The sequence below is a fragment of the Passer domesticus genome, chromosome 4 (genome assembly GCF_036417665.1).
Source record: "Passer domesticus isolate bPasDom1 chromosome 4, bPasDom1.hap1, whole genome shotgun sequence".
Lineage (NCBI taxonomy): Eukaryota > Metazoa > Chordata > Aves > Passeriformes > Passeridae > Passer > Passer domesticus.
In genome coordinates, this window is record NC_087477.1 from 15,064,960 (window position 1) to 15,091,375 (window position 26,416).

Consider the following 26,416-nt stretch of genomic DNA (forward strand, 5'->3'; position numbering starts at 1 on the left):
TAACAGCGAACAAGTTTTATTCCATCTTTCAGTCATGGGTTGATGAGTCCAAGTACAGTCTCCATAGGTGCCTTCATCTTCCTACCACTTATATTACCACATGAATTTATATTACCACCTACATTTAAAAAGACAAGCAAGTGTCTGCACCATTGGCACTGTATATTTAATAACAATCCTGTCAAACTTCTGCAAACATCGTGCTAAAGCAAACTCAAAATCCATCACAAGAACAGCCAGCATGGAAATGATGCTCCACCTTGACTTATTTATCATAGTAAGGGCATTTTTCCCTTTAACAGCAAGAAAACTTAGCCACAGTCTTTTTCCTTCCCTTCCAAGTCATCCATAGCCCATTAGCAAACACCTAAGGCTCCTGATGAAAATAAATCAGTAATCCCAGCCCAGATAAAAACATGTAGAAGTCTAAACTGTCTACTACTACCTTCAGTGGCAATGTCACCAGTGCACACTGGTGCTGAACTGGCATCTCAGCAACTTCTACACTGCATAGGACTGTTCTAGATCCATCCAGGAACCAGCTTTGGGAATAGAAGCATACTGATCCTATCCCATATGCTCTTCTCTAACCAGCAAAATACTGTGGCCATTGAAGCCAAGGCTTACAACATGGACTAAAAAGCCCTCTTCATGCAGTTTTGAAAAATAAGAGAATCATTAAATGGTTTAAAGTTCCAACACAAATATTTCATGAGGGATAAAGTTTCTCCTCCGTCTCCTGCTGCAATACCTATGTTGTATGCGTATAGTAATTTAAATTACTTTCCACTCAATTTCATTCTATCCCATTCAATTTCAATCAAATTCAGCCCAACCAACTGTTCAGGTTTGAGGGGTTGTTGTGAGATGGGGCTGTTATGCACCAAAACAATGGGCCCAGACTCCAGCTTCAATTCTAGCTACTTATTCACGCTTACCTCTTGCAGATGTTTCAAGTCAGCATTTCACCAGCATTCAAGCTTATTTGACTATTTTAAAACATTTACTGAACATTTGCATTCATGTCAACATTACTGCCTGGCCACTGCTGGCTCTACTTGTTCAAAAATAAGTATTTAAGGACTCTGAACTACATCCAGAGTGCTTAGTGACCTCAGAACGCAAACCATGTATTTGAAAGATATCCAGCACGTCTTAGTTTTTATATTGTTTGAACAGGTCCCAAGTGTTTACAAGACCTTGATAACTGCCCCAATACACAGGTACAGCTGTAATTTCTGCTTTTCTTCATTCTCAAACATGTAATTGGCCACCACCACCAACATATCTGCATAGGCTGCATTCTCCAAGTCGATTTTGCTCACAATGAGTCAGTAGGAGGTAAGACAAAGTATTTGAACATTTTATAAACCATCAGCTTTGACATACCTGACATGAAAAAATAAATACAATGTAGAAATAAATATATTTGTAGTAAAAAATAAGTGTTTTGTGTATCAATAAATAGAACAACTTGGATTCTTCTTCCAAGGTAACCCATTTGCTCTAGTAAATGAGCTTTTTAGCGACCAGGAGTGTGTTCTTCAGAAGCATTGCAACAGTCATAGGTCCTACCCCTCCCGGCACCGGAGTGATAAAGGCAGCCTTCTTCTTCACTTCTAAGAGAAAAGAGAGAAAAGGCATTGACTAAGAACATTCCCAAACCTTTTTTCCCACCTATGCATGAAGAGCTGTGATGGCAGGTACTGCAGGGAAGGGACCAGCCAAGGCAGAAGCTTTGCTGCAGCCACAGCAGGGATGGAACGTGGCCAGGATTGGGGCTGCGAGGTACTTCTCCTAATCTGAATGTATCACCCAGGGCTAGCTCTGGGCCAGGGCTGCACAACCTGTTCCAGCTGATCTACCTGCAGCACCTTGCCCTTGCACTCATGCAGCCTGTGCTCCAATAGAGGGAAGGTTATTCCCAAGGAAATCTCTTGGTAAGGGGCAATTTTTGCCCACATGACCTGGGTGACCAGCTGTCCCAGGAACATCTGTGTGACATGAGGCCAAGCCCAGCCCGGGAGAGCAGCACAGATGTGCATCACTCCCATCTGTCAGCTGGGACACTGCACCTGCAGCTTCCAGGAGAGCTATGGAAGCTGGAGATGCCATTCTGCAGGTAAGGAGGTGACACCCCCAAGTCTGTGTTCCTGAGGAGCAGCATGCAGAGCAACTACTGCCATCGACAGCAGAGCACCAGCAGCAGCCAAGTCACCTAGACAGCCTCTGTCTCCCACGAGATGGGGGACACACAACTGACACCATGAATGGTTTCAAGCATCAGCACTTTTTTATCCCCCAGTACAACCCTTTCTACCCTGCTTCTCACATGCATGACACCTGTGATTGGTCAAAGCACCTCAGCATTCCATGCTTGTTTTCCTGATCGTCACCTGTTTTGCACAGCTGCACCCTATTAGGGATGAGGCTCAGCCATAGCCCCATTCCCTACAGCCCATAATCTGGTCTCCTACAACACATCCTAAAAAGACACCCTGAGATCACAGAAAAACTTAAAACTGGGAGAGTACAATTTTCTGTTTGATTAGTTTTTCTGCTTCACACTATAGACAAAGACAAGAGTTTTCTTCAAGAAAAAAATACAGTTCTAGTGGCAAAATCCCCATTGCCATTTCAGCCATAAACACTCAGTTCCTCCAGAAAAGACTTCTTATTCTTTTTAAAATCTGTTTTACTAGGGTGCCTAGGTTAAACCAGGATGCAAAGGGGCAGGTTCTTGGCAAAGTATCACAAAGGAAAACCTTACTGATGAATTAGCTCCAACCATTACCCATATTAGACTACTCAAATTCAGTGTACACCTTGAATGCATTTAAGTTAACCTGTTTGTATGAGGAATTCATATAACTCAGCAAGAAATCCTAGGTTGATCTCCTTATCTACTGTGCAAAATGCCACTGATTGGAATTACAGGCTGTTTGCAAAGGAATTCTGCTCAACTTGGTAGGAACTCACCTTGTTAATCCTGAGAGTTGGGGTTTTTTTTAGGGCACCACCATGAGAGGTTTCTTTATTTGTTAGTTTGGGGCTTTTTTTGTCGTGCTTAGTAATAACTTCTCTTTACATCATTCCCCACTTAAGCTTTGGTTTTTCAAAGGCACATACACAGGAGACAACTGAACAAGCATAACTGACACAAACACATTCAATTCCACTGCAGTCCCTACAGAGCAAACTCTGCCTGGCTATGAGAAGAGATTAAGAGATGGAAAACTAGGCACCTGGCTTTGGGACAAACAAGATCACTTGCTACTGCTTTAAGCATATTCATCTTCAATCTCTGGAATTTATGTGGTGCTTAACTGTCAGGAATAAGAAGGTCCCAAAAAAGAAATAGTTCAAAAGAACTTGAAAAATTAGAACATTGGGGATTTTGGGAAATGAATGTACTAGATTTGAGGGGCCAGGGTTAAATGAAATTAATAAAATGCTGTCTGAACCTCCCCCGTGGCAGGGAACTCATGAGAGCATTTGCAAAGTTAACAGCAAATATCTCACTAAAACTGAAGAACACAAGACCAACCCCAATAGAGGAGAGCTGGTAAATAAAACCAGGAGGGCTTTAATTACTCTGCTGACTGACACCACCAGATATACTCTTAAAATATACAGAAAGGAAAGCAGGCTATAATGTGTTTTTTCTTCAGATGTAAAATTCACCAAATTAAGATGCCACATGACCGTTACTCTCAATACTCTCAAACACAAAATTCACCTTTTTAATAGCCATACTACTTTGAAGCACCTACCATTTTAGAATGGTGCTCACAGTTAATATAGTTACTATGAGATCTCAGATTATCCACATCTGAAGAAAACACAGCCATTAACACATTATAGTGCCTAACACTGTAGGCACTATAAACTGAAATGTTTGTTTCCATGGCAATGTTACCTACCTCTTCTTGTGGTGTTATTCAAACTACTCCTACCTTACCTACAAAGAGGATACCTGCAACCAGACTGTGCCTTTCCTCAAGAAAGCCTTCCAATGCCTGTCAGGTCCAACATGCACTGCCTGTGGTGTTAGCAACCCTACCCAGCAGGAAACACACAGCACACTGTTTTCCCAAGTTGGTGGGGAATTCCTCTGCCCATATTCTACCATTATGGAAATCCCTATGGATAGGTGTGGCAGAAGCCAAGTTTTGTGTCAGTTAGCATAAAATCACCCAGACAGCTTATGCACAAAAGCTGATCCAGATTCCTGAACACACAACAGGTGTCTGTGCTGGGGAAATTACCATCTGATAAATTTCCATTGGTAAGAGTAAATACAGATATGGCGAGTGCAATTTTCCAAGATGAATGCCAGCAACCAAAGGGGGAAGATAGCTTGGCCTCAAAAACATCAGTAGACTTTGCTGGTCAAGTGAAATAGGCCAATGCACAGTCCTCAGACACCACATGAATGTGTGACTGATCTCATGTCAGCAGGTGAGGTGTTGTGCCATCCATTCCATCAGGTCCTGCTTCTGCCACTCAGGAAAGAAGTAACTTGGTCCACAGCTCTACTCCTGCTTTCTCCAGATGGGCGCTAGTGTCCCAGGCCTTCTGGAAAATGCAAATTAGATGCCTATGGGGGAGGAGCTGCTATTTTGCAGCTTCTGTAGAACCTTGAAATCTTCCTTTGATTATTCAGAAGAAATGAAATGTAGATTGTTTCCTTGAAAAACAGGATCCACTGCTTTGGAGACAGCCCTTCATTCCTAGGTTCCTTTAAAGCTGAGGACATCAGACACCTAATAGGGTTAATCACACAAACCAATGGCAAGTCTCAACCTGAAGGCAGTTCTGGGTCTTGTGCATCTGCATTAAGTGATGCAGAGCAATTCCTGCCCAAGCACTGTTTCCACACGGCTTTACGAGTCCCTCTAAAGCTACCCCAGATCCCTGCATCCCTGCCCAAGTGTGATATCATGTGCTCAGCAGCCACACTAGATATCTCATGTTCTACTCCACACGTTCTGGGATTCTTCTCACGACACACTGTGGGATACCAACCAGCAAGCATCTACCCCGGCTCTTGGAGTTCCTTCTTTTTCTCATCCCCCTCTCTTATTGCAGCTATTTTAACTGCAATATAAAGGAAAACCTGGAAAAATTCTGGTGCAGTGCTGTAATTCAAACAGTGCATATCAGTAACATCCCTGAACAACATCCTCTTCTGTGCAGGAGAGCCTTGACTGGCCATGCAGCAGCTCACTGACCCCAGATAGCCAACAGCCTTCTGTCACAGCCTAACACCAACCTTCTGATTCATTCCTTGCAGTCATGGAGCACAAGAGGCAATGGTGCCCCTAAGGTCTGCAGGGCAGCAATATGCTGACTTGACCAGACAAACTGGGCTCTTCCTCATGGAAAAATAAATGCCAGCTCTTTGAAATCAACTGAGAAAGGAACTAACTAGAGTTATAGCAAAAGCACCTGGAACATCCACATTCTGTTTTCATGACCACTGTTTGAGAAAGCTGCACAGGGAGCGAAGTTGGAAAGGATTCAATGAGTGAGGAGCAGCCTATAGCCGGGCAGGTACCACGATGAACGTGGAGAGGCAGCAAACACCATCAGATGCAGCAGCTGTCACAGAGGCCAGGCTTCCTGCACACTGCTGTACAGCTGAAGGACCACCACTTCCACTAATTAATTGGATTTGAAGATGGTGGTGCTCAGCCTCATTCAGAGAAAATGCCTAACATAGGCCCATCACCTTGAACCCACATCCATTACTTGTTGGGGCTCTCTCTTCCGCTCTTCAGTGCTGGGAATCCCTCCCTGCTCATGGTGGCACCAATTTTCAAGAAGCTCTTTCACTCAGTCAAGTCAGAACAAACAGTTCTCCTGTGTAAATCCCTCCACTGATATCTCAACTACATCACCTAACAAAGATCTCACACAAAGGATTTCTTTTCTACATAGGCATCTAATGAAGACTCAACAATCAGCACCGCTGTTTGTCAAAAATATGGAAGGAATTGTAAAGAAATACAAGCAACCTTGGTTTCATTGGTATTTCCAGTTCCACTTGCAAAGGTGAGCTACGAATGTGGCATGTTAGTACCCTGCTCTACCAGTTACTCCTGGAAATGATGCTCCACCCAAAAGAGCTGCTTCAGCTAAATGTTCTGGGTAACTTGTTGCTTTATTTCATGGTTCCTGGTCCTTATAGCACTCCTGCTCCCTTGGCACTATAGCTGTGGCAACAAAAGCATATAAAACAGGGCCAAGTACACCCACACATGCACTACCCTGCTCATAGAAACAGACCTCCCTCTCTGTCACTGAAACCTGAGGCCCAAAAGCAGCTGCAATGGTGCTGGGGATCACACAGGGATGCCACTGCTTCTCCTCCTTCCTGGCACTTCACTCTTCCTCCTGAGGCTCCCAGAAGCCAGGACAGTCACTCCCTAGAGCACAGAATTCTTAACAAGAACAGGGACTCATGTACTGTCATGGTTTTACATGGAGAGCTGCACACACAGTTTAATTTATCCCTGCAATATCAGGCTGAGTATCTCAGTGCTTTGCAGCTGACCTCCACATGCACAGTGCTCTCCTGTCTTGCTCTTTAAGATACCTAGGAACTGCACAGTCAACTATTCCAGACCAAACCATTACTGGTTTTTGATGTGGATGCAGTTTAGAGTGTCAAAGAGGACGTGGGGAAATGGGAAATCGCAAATACTGTTTACTAAAGGCATTCTGTTACTTTCGCAAATGTGTACACTGAATTTAACAATGAAAGACACAGAAAAGAAGAAAAGAAATACATCCTTTTGTTGTTAAAGAGAAAAATAACTTCTGCTCTCTCACCTACCTTGCAGAGATTAGAAGATGCAATCCAAGTACTGGCAAGATAAGCAACTGAATCAAAACACCTTCCACCCACCTAATAAAATTAATTTCCATTACAGGAGCCTTTCAGCCAGATGACCTGGTGAAGGAAGACATTTCCATCTACTTTTGTGAATGAAATTTGAACTCTGATCCCCACTTAAACCTCTCTCCACAGCAGGATTTTTCTCTTAAAGAAGTAGATCAAGAGACAATAGATACTGGTGGGCTACGTGATGTTACACAGGCACCACATGTCAAGCCAGCCATTTAAGTGCCTGGCCTCAACCTGCAAAAACCATTTTCACTCAGGCTTAAACATAGATTCAGCCAAGTGATCAAACAGGGGAAAAGGATAAAATTATTTGCTACACAAACAGGCTGGCTTGTTTCATTTCCTTGCCAAATGAAATGCTTGCCAAGGGTGGTTTACTTGCTAGTCTTCAGAACTGTATACACTGGGATGTTTTTTGTTGTTGTTAAAGATTTAGTGAAACTTTCACCGATACCAGTGAACCAACAACAACTTCCCCTTGGCAATGCACAGAGAAATGCTACTTGTAACTGCAGTGGCATAATCCAAGCTGAAGTTCCTCCCTCTTTTTTGGATCTTCCCTCCCCCCAGGTAAAATCTCAAGAACAACCCACAGCAGACATGATGAGACAGATACAGAGCATTGCTGAAACTCTGAATCATGGCCTTGCCACTGAATCTACACCTTTTTTGTAGGCACAAGGTCCCGTGTTTGAAGAGAAACAAACAAGAAGGATGCAGCTTCACGTTTCTCAAAGTTACAGCTTTTGTACTCCCACACCTGCTAAAGCAAACCAAACACCTGGAATTTCTCTGCACTTCAGCTCTGAAAACAGAACCTTTTATTTGGGATACCACAAATCCAGGCAGGATAAGGGAAAAAAAAATTCAAGCTGTCCTACAAAAGATTAATTTTCCTGGACCCCTGTTGCATACATCCAGTTACACATTTCCAAACACATTCCAAGACAGTCGCTCAGCTACACTCATGCAGGTAATTTCACAGACTTTAACAGACAGGTAACATGCATGATGAATAAAAGCAGCAGGGAACTGAGTGATGTAATTAGAAATACACACAGCTGGCTAAAACCATTCTGAATATAATTAAGCTTTGAAACATTATGCCAGCCAAGATGTTAATAACTGAAAAAAAACCTGTGGGTGATTTTCATACTTATCAAAACAAGGAACTGTTGAGAACCATTAATAAGGTGGATAAATGCTGTCTAAGCTTCCCACACTCAACCCTGCCAATAAGTGCAACAATCCTGCTATTCCAGTCTGGAGCTCCTCCAGAGCAGAGATATTTAATCAAGTTACATTGTGAACTTGCTCTGCAACAAGTTACACATAAAAAGATCAATATGTAACAACAATTTTTATCTGTAAGGCTTGGCTGGACCAAGATGTTAAGCACTTTTAGATGAACCCATATTAAACTTTAGCATAAAGAGTATTTCTAAAGCCGAGTTAACATTTTCACAGACAAGTGTAGAGGAAGAGTGCCAAAGGAGGCTTTGAGAAGCTGTGGTTTAATAATAATTGTTATGAACAGCAGGAGACCCTATGCTTGAGAAAGAGCAGAAATTGTTTTCATTGATTACTTTTCAAACACTTCACAAACTCAAAAGACTAAAGGAACTGGACACAAGCACCTTCTACTCCACTGCCAGAAGAGCTCATCTGTATCTCTTGGGGGTTGCTGGTACCTGTAATTAAAAGTAACACTTCATCTCCTAATTAACAATTTCTTAAGAGCAGATAGATTTGTGTTCTTATTTAAGTAAATAAATTATAAACATTCCTGAAAACATCGTCTGATTTGAGACAACGCCTAGTCCAAAAATTTACCATGAGTGAATCCCATGACTTGAGTATATTTGTCCAACAGATTTGTATAAAGATCGTTCCACTGACCTTCAAAGTCCACATCCCCAACTAATTTGGTTTTTCCTGTAAGAGGATCGTGGATATGGTTGATGCCTACGTCAATCACAGCTGCACCTTCTTTGACCATATCAGTTGTAATCAACTTTGGGATACCTGGAATCATAAAACATATTTCATTACCCTGGCCAGGTAATCTGAGGTTATCACTTTTGAATGATATCAAGGGGTGTGCATGCAAAGCTATGCATGCACAAAATAGAATTCTACAACATAGAATATTTCTTAATACACCCCCACACTGAATACAACTATTCCTCTGTTGCACATAGTTTGTAACTACTTTAGAAAAAAAGAAAAAAAACCACAAAAAACATCCCACAAAAACTTGTGCCATGGGACTGGTTTGGGGTCAAAAAACACAACCAATAGGCAATTTGAACTGTTACAGCAATCCCAGCAGGCAACACTGATCTTCCACAGGGACAACACACCATTTCTTGCTCTTTACAGCAATTTGTGAGACCTCTGCACTTGACCTGGGAGCCCCAGCCTGGGCACTGCACACCTTGCAGGCTTCATCTCTGTGGTGTCCTGGAGTAGGAGTTTTTTGCTATTAAAAAATTCCAGCTCAAACAGCCACAAAAAGCCACCACAGCTTTTTCATATGCACTACAATTTCTTCAGCACATTTAAATGCGAAGCTTCTTGATATTCATCAAGAATATGTGCTTCAGTCAGGAGCCAGAAAACCTAAAGAGTCACTTCAAAGTGTAGCTAATGAAATGTATCCATGGCCCTATAAATCTGGTCAGGAATTTCTTCCCTACCATGCAACCTCCAGCTTTCAGTAGTGGGAATTTGCAAACTAAACGTTACAACTCACCTTACTTCTTGAGTAATTCCATCAGTTTTTGTTCTGAGAGGAATGTTAGAGTAACCTCCAAAAAGGGAGTCTGAACTCCCTCCTCCCCATCAAAGCAGCTTTCTCTCAGGTGGGGAGAAGGCAAAAAGGAAAAGAATCCAAATCTATACGGGTTGAAACTGCAGTTTTTTTGGAGGGAAGCACTAGTATACAAGGCTCTGGCTCCATGTGCAGTGCTGGAGCACTGACACTTAGTCATTTGGATACAGGCAGTACTAGAGCACTCCTTGCTCTCCATTTCTCACTCCCCCATAAGACACCCGCTTGAAACTCTGCTCGTCATGTTGAGCAAGCCAAGATCTCAAACTCTTTCCTAGCCCATTCGATAATATCTGACTGCATCTCCTTCATCCCTCTCTGAAGTAATCCATGGCAACCTGGCTGGTAATTGGATAATGCCTCAGCCTTGTGGGGGTAAATGATCTGTGTGAGATAGGGCTGGAAGCATATTAATGGAAGCTGCACAGTTGCACCCTTTGTAAAATGGTTTGATAATAAGCCAAATACTTAATAGCAACAAATGAACTAACCCCCAAACCAAATGAGCCTGTCTAGTTGCTTAAGCCTACTTTACATACCAAGCAGGCAGGGATAAACATTAGGGTAGGTTTTCCTAAAATGCACTGAACTGAAGAATATGGGAAAACCTTCCATTGGCCCTTTTTTGTAGAAAATGATGAATCACATTTTAAACAAAGCAGTAACAAGGCCCTACCTAATCTAAGTGCAAGGACTGTGAAACAGCCAACTTCTAAGAAAGCTAACCAGAATAAAGGGTCTGATCAGCCAGCACTTCCTAGACAAGAAGACCACAGATCATATCCTAAGGGACAGCACAAGCAGTTCAAGCAGAAGATCTGGCATTTGGCACAGTCACTACTTTTTCTCTTCACCCCCTCTCCAAAGGTAGCAGGCAGATGAGCCCTGCTTCTCTCAGCAGACTGGAAATCCCAGAGAGCAGGAGCAGCAAGCTGACAGGTTCCAGAGTCCTGCTGCTTCCATCAGAGCCTTGTCTGTCCTGAGGTGGCTCTAGGAGCACGTCTGGGTAAAGCTGCATTTACACTTCTGCCATGGGGCTGGGCTGATGGCAAAAACGCCGGACTCCATGGGATGCCCGTACAGGCAGGGATTGCAGGCCACGAGGGGAAACTGCTGTGTGAGATACAGAGTGCTGGGGTGCTTAACAGGAAACACAGTGCCTTACAGAGAAATCCAAAAGCTGTGTGGTATTGAAAGAGATTTTAAGGAGGGGTAGGCTGGACAAGAGCAGCATTGTTGGAACTTAAGATGCAAGGAGTCAGTAGGAACAAGAAGGAAGGAATAAACTGCATGGATAGCTACAAGCCAAATAATCAGGAAAATTGTTGCCCCAAGCCTGGGGGCAAATGAAACAGCACGCAGAGATCAATCTTTTCACATTCAGGAGTAAGAGAAAAGAAGCATGTGATTTGAAGTGTTACCAAAACCATGAAGGCAAGTGAACAGGAAAGCACTCAGAGGTGGAGCACCAGATCAGAAGAGACTCAGTGCAACAAGTCACCAACCAGGAGGCAGGATGCAGATGGCTCTTGTAAAAATACCACACAGGAAAAGGAACCTTGGTCTTCCATGCAGACACACAAAAAAAAGCTCTCTTCCATTTGCACATCTTCTGCAGTGGCCTGTAAAAGCAGCTGTGCCAACCTGGCAAGGCACAAGTTGCAAGAAAGGTAACACTCACTGAACGGATGACCCATTTCTGGGGAGTGTGCGATCCCAGAGGTAAAATGTGCACAGTTCTCATGTAACAAAAGGAAGCTTGGAGTGATTCCACCTTTCTAAAGTACAACTTTCCCCAGAGCACACACTGGGGCAGGGCTGTGTGCTGTTTGCACAACCTAACCCTAGGTTTTTTCATCATTCCAAGTATATCTCAAGTTGTGGAATGAGTGTTGTATCACACTCCTGTTACAAATGAAACAAGGAAAATAATGTGAAAGCTAAATATGGCTGAATGGCTACCAGACCATTTAATTCTAAGCATAAACAATGACAAACCATGTTCAGCACAAAAATCAGAAGCAATGATTAAATTAGAAGCAGTGAATTTGGATGAAAAGTTACTGGTTTATTTCCAGTTAGCACACCATTGTTTTCTTTTATACACAGTGGTGAATTCTGGTCAGGCCCAGAGCTGAACAATTAGACGTGGAACAAATAAATTATTTCTTGATCCCGGCCTGCCTTAGGAAAGAGGCAGTGAAGTTCAACCCTGAAGGAAAGGGCATCTCACTTCAACAGGAAGTGACAAGCTTTAGACAGGTACCTGTCTGTCTTCATCTAGAAAATACATCACGTCTTGGGTCTTGAGGATGAGAAGGAGGGGGAAAGGGAGCAGAAAAGAGGAAAGACACAACCCTCTTGTGGTCCTACAAAACGGTACAAGAGAAGGATGAGATCCCTGAACCGTAAAGGGACCCAGAATTTTACCAAGGTTATATACTAAGTTGGGCTGTTTGATTTTTAAAAAATAATTAGTATTTCTATGTATTACCTGTAAACAAATAACAGTGGCTGCTTAGAAGCAGAGTTCCACTTGTTTCTTTGGGACATATTAGTTAAACTCCAAGTATTTCAGTTGACATTGCTTTAAGAGTACAGACACTCATCTTTCAGTCCCCCTTCCCTAGGCAATTACCATTGTCTTTCTCTTGATATGACAATTGTAAAAGAGAAAAAAACCCAGCCATTACTAACATAGGTTACCCAAACCTCCAGTTAATTTGGAAAGGCTGGCCTTAATTCTAATAGTGGGGAAATGATACCATGATTTTATGAATGCAGGCTCCATCTGATTTAAAGAAACCCTCCTGTCAAAATTTAAATGACTCATGATTTTTCCATGGCACAGAGAATGTTTTAATTTACATAATTATACCTGTATAAACTATGCACTGACTGGTTCCCAATCTTGAGTTCACTCCGAAGTCTCCCTAAGGGAAAGGTGTCGCATGTGACGAGAAACAGTTTATGAGTCTGCAAATGTGAAGGGCAAGAACAAAGAGCCAAATCACTTGCCCTTCCTACAGTGAGAAATCCTACCCACTGCAACACCCTCAGCGAGCACTGATTATTCAGAGAAAGGTGAAACAGCCAGTGCCACAGACAGAGACTGCAAAGTCCTCTTTTTGGGTTTGAAATGCTGCAATTGCAGCATTAACAACAACCAGTATTACCTGCAGCAACTATTACTATGTCAGCGAGCTGCGTGTGGATCTTGAGCTGCTCCTTTGGGGTGTATCTGTGAGTAATGGTCACTGTGGCATCACCTGAAACAGAAGAAAAAAATAATTGTCAGATGTAAAACGCTATAAAAAGCACAGCATTTACCTTCAGGTGCAAATTACTTACTTTGGTACATGAACAACAGAACAGATGATGAGATTTGTCTTGGGATGTGACTTTTAAATCAGCATAGGTAGAACACACTCACAAGACTTGCTGCTCACACATATGAAAAAACATTTCTTCTTAAAAACTCTCCCAGGATGAATTCATTTATATACTGTGGACTCAACTCCCTTCCATGGCTTTGTTACATTCTGTGGAACTGCACAAAGCAAACCCAGCACAGAACCCAGTGACTGCTTTATCAAGGCCAGTTTGTAGAGGGTGCCACAAGACTCAGCTGTCTGCCGGACACGAAAGCTTTGATACAAGACCACCAGCAGAAGCACAAGAAGCACACATCCTTCTGCTCCTGCAGAATAAACTCTCCTGCTAAGACATGAAAAACCCTTGTGCTGTTTGATGGAGATACTGAGGAGAGACCATAATATGAACAGTCACAGGGAGAGGGTCTGAAGCCTCCTACTGCACCCAACAGCAGGAGTGGTACTCCCTCAAGGACTGCCCAAGCAAGCAGCAAGTCTGTCAAAGAAGACTCCTTCCAACCCTCTCTGCAGTTACTTGTACTGCAGTGTTCAGGTGTTACACCCCCATCTCTGCCTTCCACTCATCACAGACACCTAGGCCATGTTACTTGCAATTAAACTGGAACCTTTTGCCTTCTCAGACATTACCATCAAATCTCCTTCCTTTGCAATGTGTCTGGACTGATCTAATCTGTGCCTCTCATTAACTCTCTCAGGCATCTCATCTTCAACCTTTCTATGCTCTGGCTTCACTGCTCTTTCCCCTTACTTTTTATCCTTCTCTTTCAGGCTCTACAGTGCACAAAATCTCCCCAAAGACAAGCAGATCAAGACATTTACAGATCATGAAAACAGAAAAGTACAGGCTTGAAAAAAAATAGAGGAGTCTTCCTATACCTGCTTTAAACAAAACTATGTCTTGCCCAAAATCACAGTCATTATTCAGCAAAAAAGTTGAAAAAAACCAATGGATAAAATCCAAAGGTAAAAGGTTACCTCTGAGGAAGAAAATTGGTGCTAATTTGCTTTTAAGATTTGAGTGAGGAATGTGTCTGTAGTCAGCTCCTGAAATCAAGTAATTGCTTTCACTAACAAAAAGAAAAGGAGAAAAAGGGAGGAAAAAAAAAAGCCCCTACCTTGAGAATAGCAGTCCAGAAGCTTACAGACACCTCAGAAAGGGGAGGTTTTCCATTTATTTGTGACCATGCCCAAACAGAAAATAAAAACTATTTTTACACTGCTACTTCTGCTGAAAGAAGAGGAATATATTTAATGATTAAGATTCCATATCATACTCCCAAGTCAATTCCCTAGCTTACAAAACAGAGATAGTCTCTTGACCTGCCTACACATCACATTATTTATTTTGGAAGGGGTTCACATAGCTTTTCCATCTGATCAGATATTGCCACCTGCAGGACATGAGTGTATCCACATATGAAACATGACAAATTGAGACAGTCCCCAGCTTTGAATTTTGGTTCATAATCTAGAAAGAAAACCAAAATGCACAACAAAAAAAATTTAAAAATAGTACCATTCACACCCACCCCTTGCATCATTTCTCAATTAAAAAAAAAATAATCAAAGCAACTCAGCTGCTGAAAAAAAACTCTCTCCACTGACAACCTGAGAAAGGCCTTTTTCAGCATTTCACTGTAGGTCTTCTCTGGTCCCTACCCCCCTGACTTTAAAAAAAAAAAGAAAAAAAAAAAGCTGAAACCATGGCCTAGCCTGACTTTTTTTCCATCCAGGCCAATCTCTTGCTGCTTACAGCAAAAGCAGAAATTAAACCCAAGTGCAGAAGATGAAGCAGAGCTTCAAGGAGAGCCCCATCTGTGAGTCAGGGAGGAAAACTCCACCAGACCACCCCAAATACAGACGTATTTATCATCATGTACACAGCACATACATACACACTTAATGCCTGCTCATTATCAGGGAAGTACATGTTCCTTTGTTTTCTCATTGCCAGCTGCTTTAGACTGTGTGCCAACACTCAGCAGGGTGGAAAACTATAAAACTACCTGAGAAATAAATCCGTTTCGTCAGATTAGGCAAATTACTTTAGTGAGTTAACTCTCTGTATCTAGGCTCCAAGTCAGCAAGGGACTACCTGAACATTCTTCTGTCCCTACACTACATATGTGACATAGATAGAAGCGCTGGCGATGCCAGCAAGCAGGCTTCCAAGGGAAGTCTTCTGACATGTCAGGAACCAAAACATTGGCAGAAGACCATGAAGCACCACAAAAATCTCATGGACTGGCCTCCCGAAACAAGCTGCACTACCAGGCAGTAAAACAGGAACTAGAAACCCAGGATATAAGACAAAACTGAGCCATGGAGCCAATCCACTCAAAAGCTGGAAGCTGCAAACAGTATTTAATTACAGCTAAAAACTGCCCATGCAGCTGCTGAGGGTTTTGCAACAAGCTGCTGAAAGCATCACAGGTCACTAGGTCTCCTCATTTCCAGGTGGGAAATGTGTAAGTAGTTTGTAGCATGACCTTGTGTTCTAGCAAGCCTACTTCAAACGTCAGCTGCACTGCCAATAACAAATGCCACCCAATATTTGCAGCAAATGGCAAAAATGCTACTAATTTTCGTGGGAATGAGGATGAGACCAGAACTATGCACCAATGGTAATTACAATCCAGGCACTGAGAGAAGTTCCAAATAGCAACTTTCCCACAGAGGCTGAATGGAAAAACCAACTCTATGATTAGGATAAAGCTTTTAGTGTTTTATTATAATAATAACAGATTTCACTCTGCTCCAATTAAATAGGCCTGGAATTAAATGTCCATGTTTACCTCATTTGTGCACACCACCACAGCAGTTTCTAACATCAAAATGAAGTTGCAAACGGGCAGCATTCTATCTAAATTATATTTGTTTTAATTTCTACAGCACATTTATAGCAGCACATGTAGGCTTCTGTAATTAGAATCACTTAAAAATATTTCCACCACAGCACTCAATTTCCAGGGGGATATAAACTGCACTGCAGAAACACCCCCCAGGCCAACAAGTAATCATGGTACTCACACTGAAGAGTTCCTTGGTTGGTCATTCAGGCATTTCCATAAGCAACACCTCACTGACATAGCTCAACACAAGGGTCATGACACACCTTTCTGTTTATTCACACATAAATGTGTTTGTGTGCACATGTACACAGGTGTGCATGCTCATGTATGTATGACCAATGAAATCAAAATTTAACAAGGATGAGGGTAAAGCACATAAACAGCTACATGGTATAAACATCACAGGAGCCTCTGCAGCTCTTCAAGGCCTCACTGCCAGTACCACCCTCAAGGATCAGTTGAAATAGCAGCTGTTTAAAAGAGAGGAGGAAGGGATGACTTGACACCAGAAAAAGTCAAGTCCAGAAACTGCTCTCCTGAGAATAAGGCAGGAAATGCTTTAGCAAATTTGTTTCCTTGGTCTGGTTGCAAGTATGCACAAGTGTGGAAAGCTTGCTCTTAAATCTGAGTCCTCTAGCCAGCTTTATTTTCAGGACTTCACAAATGGAAACACTGGGACAACATTCCTGGACTTACCTCCAGGCCTTTCATGCTCTCCATCAGTATGTAAAAGCATTGAAATAGGCATTCCAACATTTTTGGATCTTCCAGCTACAAGAACATTTTTTCCAAATGTCTGTATTCCTTGCAGGGAAAAAAAAAAATTAAAAAAATTATATTCCACTATTTTAATATGTCAAAACCCTTCTTCTCAATCCCCATGACAGAATTATTTGTGGTTGTGGACTGCTGACATCAACACAACTTGAAAATCCACAAGGCTGAATTTATGGGATGAATCCACAAAACAACTTTCAGCTTTCACCTCGGAGAAAGAAAATTGAGAGCTCATTCAGGGTACCTGAATCACCCTTACCAAAAAGACTTAATTTCCTTGCTCCAGCCACAAAGGGAAGCACTTATGTCTACCAGTAAGAACATGTGCATTCTAAATAAAAAATTACAACTATTGAAAACATATACATATTTTCCCCTTCCAGTACTGAATTAAGTGCTCTCATTTTTCTTGTTTTCCCCCCTTCTCCACAAGAACTTAGGCATCCAATCTTCTATTTGACAAACAGAAGAACAACAGCACAGAAAATTTCTTGCAAAACTGTGAAATTCAGAAAGTTACTGAAGTGTTCCACCAAATAGTACTGTCTACACTTAAATAATAGTTGTGCTAATGGCACAAGAGCCCATCTACTTGGCAGCTCCTCATTCAGATTAATACTCTAAATGGTAGTTCTTCACTCAGCCCAATGCATTTAGATGACCTTGACCTTTCAGCTCACACCCGAGTTCATCCCTTGTTTGTCTCCCAGGATAAGAAGAGCTCCAGGACAGGTGAGTCTCTTACCCGTCCGTTTTATGATCTCCCAGACGGCAGCAGCGGTGGCAGGGATGATGGAAGGCTGATCGAGACACAGCCGCCCAACATTCATGATATGGAACCCATCCACGTCCTTCTCAGGGGCGATGGCGTTGCACACTGTCCGTTCCTCTATGTGATCTAGGAGACACACAGCCCTCAGCTCGTCAGGTGCCACTGATACATCATGGCACAGCCCAGACCTGGCCAGGGTCATTAATTACTGCTCTTGATTCAACCAAGTACACCCCCCCTAAAGACAGTTTCACCTTTTCAAACAGTTGACTGAAGATTAGGTTAAGGCATTTGTCACAGTGTTGATATAATAGATTCTGTCAAAATATGAGAGCCCAATACTCAGCTGAGAATGAGGACAGTAACTATAAGAAGAAATATTTAAGGAAGTCACCTCTGCAATGTAGAATTCTTAAACATGAAGCAGCTCAAAAACCCCAACAAACAACAGGAGAACAGTTATATGCATTTTTCTGGTTTCTAAGCCCACAGAGGATACATGAGCTAGTTTTTAAACAAATTCATGGAAATCTCAAGCTGAAGTAACTTTGAAGGTCTAGCTTTCTTTTTCCAACAAGGCTCGTTTTTATAGTCAACTGTTAATCAGTAGGACCAAAACATATCCTGCTTCATTAAAAAACTGAGAATACACAAAACTGTTCAATACCGGTGAGCTCAAAACACTGAATATTGCTTAAATGGCATCACCTGCACATAATTTTGTATTCACATGTACTCATACTGAATATTTTTTATATGCACTAATGATACAGGACAGCTCTGCAACTGCTTAAAGCTGAAACATTAGCACTAATTATGAAAAAATGTGTTTGCAGGCCTCTCCATGCAGAGTTCCAAATCCAAGCATAAACCTGGAATACCTAACAGCTCCACAAAACATCCCATACTAACCCAAAAAGCAAACTGTGTTTAATGACTGACCCATGTCCTCGCCCAAAATGGCACTGACTGGCCCACGGCCTGCAGTAACCCCGTGCTGTTGAAAGGTTTTCTCCAGGAGAAAGGCAAGCTGACCCCCAGAGTGGGTAGATGGGAGAGAGCCTCTGACCCTCTGTGGGTTGATGACCAGTTGGCTACTGAAGCTCCTGGGAATTTGGTATTTCCTCCCCAGGACCAGTAAGAGTGAACCAAAGTACCTTCCCCTAAACCTGACAAGTAGGCTGGGGGTTTATAATTTCTATCTCAGAGGAATTGCTTTTTGCATCCTTCACGTGACCCATTCTAGGCACAACCTGAACAGAATCCTGCAACTGTGTGGCAAGATGTCCCAGTGTCCGAGCCAGAGAGCACTACAGGAGGTTTAAAAAAACCAAACAAAGGAAAATAAGCAGCAATAAGGAAATTCAGATGTTGCCAGTAAAATATTTTAGAGACATAAACAGGATGCTTTAATTTAGTAGGTTTTTGTGGTTTTCCATTAAAAGCAGCTAGATAATTAAAAGATAAGCATACTGTAGAACTTAAACCATGATAATCAGCTGTTAAAAGATTTCCAATTAAAAAACCCCTAGAGTTAAACCAGAATGCTATGATTTACAGTTTAATTCTCCATTTTATGATGAGAGCAAGTTTCCTTTTGAATGCTAATAAGAACAGACCGTGGAAATTAAGATATTAAGTACATTGATGAAAGAGTCTCTTAGACCTGAAACTTGCCTCACAGAGACTGAAAGCAGCCATAACCCTGTTTTTATGTCAACTTGGGAATTAAAAAAAAAAAACAAAACAAAAACAAGAAAGAAATTTGGAGTAACCTATTAAATAGCTTTTGCAAAAGACAACTTGTTACCCTTAGGCAAGTCAGTTGTTCTTCCAACACAAACTTGGCAGCCATGCTTTGCCTTGTGCCTGGGATGAGCAGAACACTGCTCTGAACAACACCTCATCCACACTGTCTTTAGCTTCCCAAAACCAGACAGATAATAGACACAATTATGTTAAAGGAAAAACAAATCATGCTTTCCATGGATATTTTCCATGTTCCAAACCGATTTGCAGAATTCCAGAACAGGGTTTACACTACCAGGAGGAAATATTGCTGCACAGCTGGGGACAAGTGAGCTGTGAGCCAGAAAAGAAGCTCCCACATGCCTTCTTCATTTCCAGAGGAACAAAATAATTCCTTAATTATCTTATTTTCAGTCTCATAAAACATAAGCTGATACCCATACAAATTTCCTTGCAGTCATTACAAGCCACTCCCCAGGCCAAGTTCCTGTCTGCACTCCTCCTCTCCCTTTTTGGCTGAACTTGCAGGACTACACTGGGCATCACTGGCCAAGCATTTGCCCACAGAGGAACTGCTGTTTACACAGCAACTGCCTCTGGGGCTGGCACGTGAAAAATAAAGACTGGTTTTCAAAAGGGAAGACTATTGAAAATAATAACATAGCACAAAAGGGATTTGAAAAAAATACTGCATGGATTTTCATCTTCTGTCCCAAAAAGATGAACATTTCGTGGCCATCCCCCAGGCACTTCAAACCAAGAGCCAGGAAAACCTCCAAAAAACTATCACAAGTAATGCACTCAAAAGGTAGACAGAAAAGAAGTTCTCCTGAGGCAAAGATAACAATCCTCAAAGTTAAGTTGCCCCGACTCACAACAGTGCAACAGAACAAAGCTATTTCTGACTCCATTTTGAACCCAACATTGATCAACCCTACACTTTGTGTGTTTTACTGCAAAAAAAGCCCCAAACCCCACACAATAAGCTCAATTCTGGAATAAGGAGACTCCACTGACGGAGTTTTTATAACTTCTGGGTTTCGTCTCCTTCCTACAAGGCAAATAAAATTTGGAACATCAGCTAACTTAGCTTTTGGCCCTTTAGTTTATTAAGTTCCTTTGAGGAAAGGAAATATCAGTTATCCGAGTTATGTTGTTATGGAATAACAACATAACTCATGCAAAGAGCTTACTGAATATTTCCAGTTCATGACAAGTTGCACACTTTACTTTACTATACAGACACTGAAATATTGACAAAGTTCTGCTATGGATTAAACTGCTCTAAAGCTTTTCCTAACACAAGCAACAGCCATGCCTGTCTGACAGGTTGCAGGGAGGCTAATTAGTCTTCATGTATCGTGACAGGTGTGTCACATTTCTTGGGAAGAACCTCCAACCAATTTTAGGATTAATCCTTATTTAAGGACTTCAGCATTTCAGTGCAGAAGCATAGAACAACTCAACTGACACAGCTAGAATTACCATCAGGCTTTTTTTTCTTTTCTTGTGCTGACCACGTTTAAATCCACGACATTTTGAGACTAAAAGAAGTTCTGAATTGTGCATTGATGAAAGCAGACTGTAGTGACCTAATATCCTCCTTATAAATGCATTTCTCCAGGTGGTACCTAACTATTCCCCTGAGCATCCTCACCAGCAAGACACATGACAGCTCCCATTTGTGGGTAACACTGGGAGTCCAGTGTACAAACCTGCTCCCTTTACTACAGGCTTCAGACAGGATGATTTCCATCCCCAGGGTGCCAGTGCTCCATCTTCTGCAGTTCTCATTGCTGCAATTAAACTTCATTAATCACATCACCTGCTGCTGCAAATCCTCATGAGTGGGAGATGTTCCTCCAAAGGAAACTGTCCACATTCCAGTGGCTCCTACCTTGAAGGCCAGGATGTGGCTCCTGAGTTGTGTTATACTTCCACCTTGTGGCAAATTCATTTCAGTACATGGCCCATTTCAGGCCACCTTCATGTAACAACAAGTGCAAACCCTCCTCATCATGAGCACTGCTGTTTATTACAAATACAACCAAAGCATTTTCCCCTCCATAACTCCCAGAACCTGCCCCACTTTTGTTGTTTTATAGATAGAAAACGCTTTCAGTTTAGTTCTTTATTGCTCTGCAAGTTTTATCACTGCAAAAACACCACTTGGCCAGCTACTCCCTAGTGATATTTCAGTGAGATTTTATTACAAACTAGGAGAAGGTAAATAAAACACCCAAAAATTTAGTCAAGGCTTTTAGGACCTTCGCACGAAGTTCACTTGGAACACTAGGGCCAACAATGAAAACAAATGTTTAATGTTTAAGGCAAAACCTGGAATCACTGAGAAAGGCTATAGCATTACCTGCTACATATCAATGCTGCATGATGTGGAGGACGAAAGCATGGAACTCAAGGCAAACCAGTGCAACAATCCCAAAAATTAAACTGGAGAAATTATGTTAAATGCCTTGAAACACCACTGTGACTGATCATTTAAAAAAGCAAGTTTTGCATATGAAATTATCCCCAGGATTTGTTTTTTTCTTTAAAATGTACTGCATATTCAACAACAACAACAACAAAAACCACCTCAGCTAACCCTTCATTACACAGGTTCTCTTTCAAGAGTTTCTTATGGCCCTAAGGTACACTTGCAGTCCAAAATCACTACACTTTCTCCTCTTATATGGACTGTGTATGAGGAGTGGGACAAAGATATCACACACCTGGGAGAGGTAGCTGAACTAATAACCCACTAACTCTGGAATCCTTGTTGAGTTTTACTGTCATATCCAAGAGCTCTTCCTGTGAAATGTCTTTAGGCCTCAGTATGATCTCACTAGAAATGCCTGATAAAAACAAAAGAAAGAAGACATGTCAGAATAATGATACACAGTGATCAGGTTAGTCTTTTAGTCCAAAAATCTGTCTAATTCTTAAGAACTGTTTTCAAAGATGCAAAATGAAACTTAGAGCTCCCATTCAAATCACATTAAAGCTACTTTCTTCATACAGTCATGCAATTCCTTAGGTCCATCAGAGAAAACGTGGAAGAAATCAGTGCAAAATTTAATTAAGATGCTAAGGGGATTCCTCCTGCTTTATTTTTTTCCTTTTAAAAGCTTACCAAAGGAACACTTGCATGACATACCCACAGCTGCAGCTGCCTTTATCTTGTTCCTGACATAGATGTGACTGGCTGGATTGTCTCCTACCAATATGACAGTGAGGTGAGGCCTCTGGTTCCCAGCCGATATCCACGATTCCACATCCCTTCGAACTTCCTTCAAAACCTGGTGTGCAAGCTTCGTCCCTGAGATAACGGTTGCTTCGTCACTATAGAGAAAAAGGTACACAATATTTAGGGCTAAATCTCACCTGGAAGAAGACGCCTTCAAGTGCGTGATCTACCACTTTGAACACTGCCAAATGTGTTGATTTTTGTGGTGGTATTTCAAATATTATTTCAAAAACATTAACACACTAACAAATCTACATGGGAAAAGAAGCGCTTCCCCACTTGTCACAGTTGAGAGGGCCACAACACAAAGTATCACTACACAACTTCAGAAGGCTTTAAGCATTCACCCATAGAGAGCAACACCAAAGGCCTTCTGAAGACTCTGAGCACCAACCCACAAGGCTGTAAGCACCTGCTCTTTCTTGCTCAACCTTCTATGCCCTCATGGTTGATGCACTGCACCTGTGTGCCCTCTGTTCCCTCGGGGGATTGGTCAGTGCCCCTGGGCACCCCATGGCTGTCACCTTCAACAATGTTCACCTGTGCTGCACAGCTGTGGCCCATTGGGGATGAGGCTCGGCAGCAGCCCCACTCCCAATTCCACAAACTGTGTGCCCACATCCACTCTCTTATCTCAAGAGCATGGATGTGCCTTCGGTGCACTTGGAAGAGGAGCTCACCAGAGGACCCACAACTCACCTTCCCAACACACACAGCCAGCCACGTAAATATACATGAACCCTGCATTTTGGAATAAAACATGAGAATGTTCTTACACCCTTAGGTTTTACTGGTTTAAGGAAAGTAACCCACTTCCCCCCACAAATTTCCTTTAAAATTTATTTGATGTAGCATTATTTACACTATTTTTTTTTGTCCAAGAATCAATTACATATTTCTCATATTTCATAGCTGCTGGTTAGGGAGTCAGTAAATAGCATTTCTCACACCTGTAAAATATAAAAATAGCAAATACTGAAATATGTTGATGCTTCTTAGGTTTAGAACCTAAATAAGTCCTTTGATGGATTCATCATACAAGAACTGTATGAACAATTAAATCACCACGTGTACAAAAAGCCTACACTGCAGCAGGCTATTCAAGACATTGAAACTAAGTCACAAATAATTATTATTGTAAATTCTACACACATTAAAACATTGACAAGGTGTTGGTCAATTACAGGTTTAATGATGGATTTGTGACAGGTTTCATGACCAAGTTAAATGACAGACTTAATAAGTGTTACTACACCATCCTGTCCCACTGTTATCCCACCCACCCAGGGATGCTCTTACTCTGAACCCAGCATGGATTTACCACAGAAAATTCTTCTTGTTTATGAATCTGGTGACTTGCAGGCCATGACACAAACTAAGATCTGCACAACAATTTTAGATCAATTTCAGATCATATCCAGCAACGCAAAAGGACATGTCCCACACCCCATAAAAACCCCTGGAAAATTTTTAGTGCAGGAACATCCACGTTCTGCAGAACTGGAAAAAACAGTTACTAGCAACGCAGCACAGAAGCAGGATGTGCACTGGTCCAGAAATACAGCTGCTTCTCCCAAAACTAGCAGAATCGTTTCTCAATACACAGAACACCCATGGGGTCACACGGTTATTTCAGTGGCTGCTCAGCTCAGTCATCTTTTCATTCTTGAAATCACAAAGACAGTGCTTTCAGCATTGACACTTGTGATTTGCTGATTCTCTTTAGTCGGCTTTCAGCCAGGTCTTAACACAATTACATGTAAATGAGAAGGTTCACAAGCAGGAGATCAGAGACCGTCCCATGCACACCCAGGCAAGAGCTCCGAGATGCAGTGCTGCAAAACCAACACCACATTCCCTTTGCACACAATGCAATAAATTTAACGCAGGGGGTGATTATTGCCAGGACACCAATCCCTACTGCACCAAAGCATGCCCTGTTTGCCACCAAATGATGAATATATGCAGTAATTCGGTATAAATCCACTGACAGGCTCTTTAAGGTACCAGGAGCAAGAAAAGTCACAGATTCCCCTCTGGGAGGGGGCACGAAGGTCACATTGCAAGGGCTTCTTCAATTTCGAGGGCACCGCTTTAATCCCCGATGGATCACCAGGGCCACGGCCCGCTCGCCCACCGCTCTCCCGCTGGTTATTCCCCGTTTCCCCGAGAAGAACCGCGGAACTCAGCGGCTATCGGAGGGCATGCACCCCAAAGGGCGATCGCGGGGGTTCCGAGCCCGCTGACCCCTCGGGCGTTTCCCGCCCTTTGGACCCGCCGCGCCGTGAGGGGTACGAGGATGAGGCGGAGGGAGGGGGAGAATGACGAGGAAAAAGACCCGATCGGCGCACGGTACCTGGCGGCGCTGCGAGGGAAGCTGCTGGCGCTGCGAGCCAGGGCTCGCCACCGCCTCAGGGGCGCCCAGTCCGGGCGCAGCAGCGCGGCAGAGGAGGAGACGGAGGAGAGGCACCAGGCTGCGGCGGCCGCCGCCATTTCGGCCGGCCCCCACGGACGGAAGCGCCGCCGCAACCAAGCGACGGGCAGGCGGGGCCGGCACCGGGACCGCCGCCAGAGCGGGCGGAGCTGAGGGGCGGGAGATGCTGGGGTACGGTCGGCGTGACGGGGATTTGGAGCCTCAAGGTACACCGCTCAAACGATGCCCCAAAGGCGGGCTTCGGCTGCAGCCTTTGGCCGCCGTGAGCTCGGCTGCTGTTCCCGTCACAGCTTGGAGTGGGCGGACACAGAGCTCCAGGGACAACCCTTGTGAAAAATGTGTGCTTTATGGTTGGCTTTTCGCAAGTATTAAAATGAATATTGTATTATGCTAGAAAGTTATGCTATATTAATTTTCTTAAGTAGTGTATTAAGTATAGTTTTAGGTTATAACATAATGTTAAAATAGAAATTATACTCTGCAAGATATTTGTTTAAGAAAGGACTGGCACCAGATAGGAGCCACAGGACACCTAAATCTTTCAGAGAAAGGGAATTTATTGCTCCCTTATCAGCAGAAAACTAACTTCTTCCCACCTCGCTCAGACAGGAAGACGGCATGAGGATTAAGAGGAAGAAGTTGACAGTGACCAGGCAGAATCCTGTGTTTGAATGGAATTTATGCATCATGTATGAGATGTATGAATATGCAACAGGCGATTGTTTTTAAGGGTTAATCCTCTGTTAACGGGGGTCCTTTTTCGGGCTTGTGTTGCCCAGAAAAATGTACCCGGACGTCCGTAACTCTTTGTTTTTATTGTCTCATATTGTCCTAACCTCAAATGTTCAAATTTTATTACTCTAATTATATTACTATTTTTATCACAATTTTTATAACTATTATCTATTAGTATATAATAGTAATATAAATATATTACTATTTTTATAACCATTTTATTACTAATAAACTTTTAAAATTTCAAAAACAAGTGACTGGCGTTTTTCACACCCTTCATAGTTATTCCCTGCACCCTTGTGTTTTCTGAGGGGGAAGTCTCAGGAAATCGCTTGCAATTTGCATATTGGTGGCTTCTGTCACGTTCAGTGGCAGGTTTTATAGTAAAAAATCGCCTGTGCAGAATGGGAGGAGAAAACAAACAAAGATCTAAAGTAGCATATAAAAAGCATGCCAAAATAATAACAGCACCCTCGCCAGCCTACTGACAGTGGGAAAATTCCTTTGTAAAGTTGGGAAAAGCTTTAGAAAGATGTGTCAACGCAGTGAGGCTTCATTATGGTTCTGGCAAGGTTTTTGCCGAGTTAAATGTTTCCAAAAGCAATGTGGTTCAGGTGCTTCCACAGACAGCGTGCGTGCTGGGTTTTAATGGCTTGCCCTTTCTAAAACATTATCCTTACCAAATTATACCCTAGATAAAAACTAGGGT

The 26,416-nt window shown here is 42.4% G+C and overlaps 1 protein-coding gene across 3 annotated transcripts; it reads right to left on the reverse strand.

Annotated features, from left to right (window-relative positions):
* MTHFD2L (methylenetetrahydrofolate dehydrogenase (NADP+ dependent) 2 like) lies at positions 1-25,089 on the reverse strand. Of its 3 annotated transcripts, XM_064416295.1 has the most exons (9): positions 24,895-25,084; positions 22,449-22,633; positions 22,024-22,146; positions 17,516-17,668; positions 16,690-16,797; positions 12,923-13,015; positions 8,813-8,938; positions 8,551-8,604; positions 1-1,619 (listed from the first exon to the last, which is right to left on the reverse strand). In XM_064416295.1, exons 1-9 carry the CDS (start codon positions 25,029-25,031, stop codon positions 1,507-1,509), a joined length of 1,092 nt encoding a protein of 363 aa, XP_064272365.1. In that variant the 5' UTR covers positions 25,032-25,084; the 3' UTR covers positions 1-1,506. The 3 variants fall into 3 exon arrangements, with proteins under 3 accessions (XP_064272365.1, XP_064272366.1, XP_064272367.1); XM_064416296.1 differs by lacking the exon at positions 8,551-8,604 and having other exon boundaries at positions 22,425-22,633; positions 24,895-25,089; XM_064416297.1 differs by lacking the exon at positions 8,551-8,604 and having other exon boundaries at positions 24,895-25,080.
* Positions 25,090-26,416: the final 1,327 nt, after the last annotated feature.

Coding starts and splice junctions, on each gene's coding strand:
- MTHFD2L (XM_064416295.1), bottom strand. CDS start 25,031: ATGGCGGCGGCCGCCGCAGCCTGGTGCCTCTCCTCCGTCTCCTCCTCT. Junction 22,147..22,448: donor AAAGGCAGCTGCAGCTGTGG/GTATGTCATGCA, acceptor TGTTTTTATCAG/GCATTTCTAGTGAGATCATA. Junction 8,939..12,922: donor CATAGTAATAGTTGCTGCAG/GTAATACTGGTT, acceptor TTATGATTCCAG/GTATCCCAAAGTTGATTACA.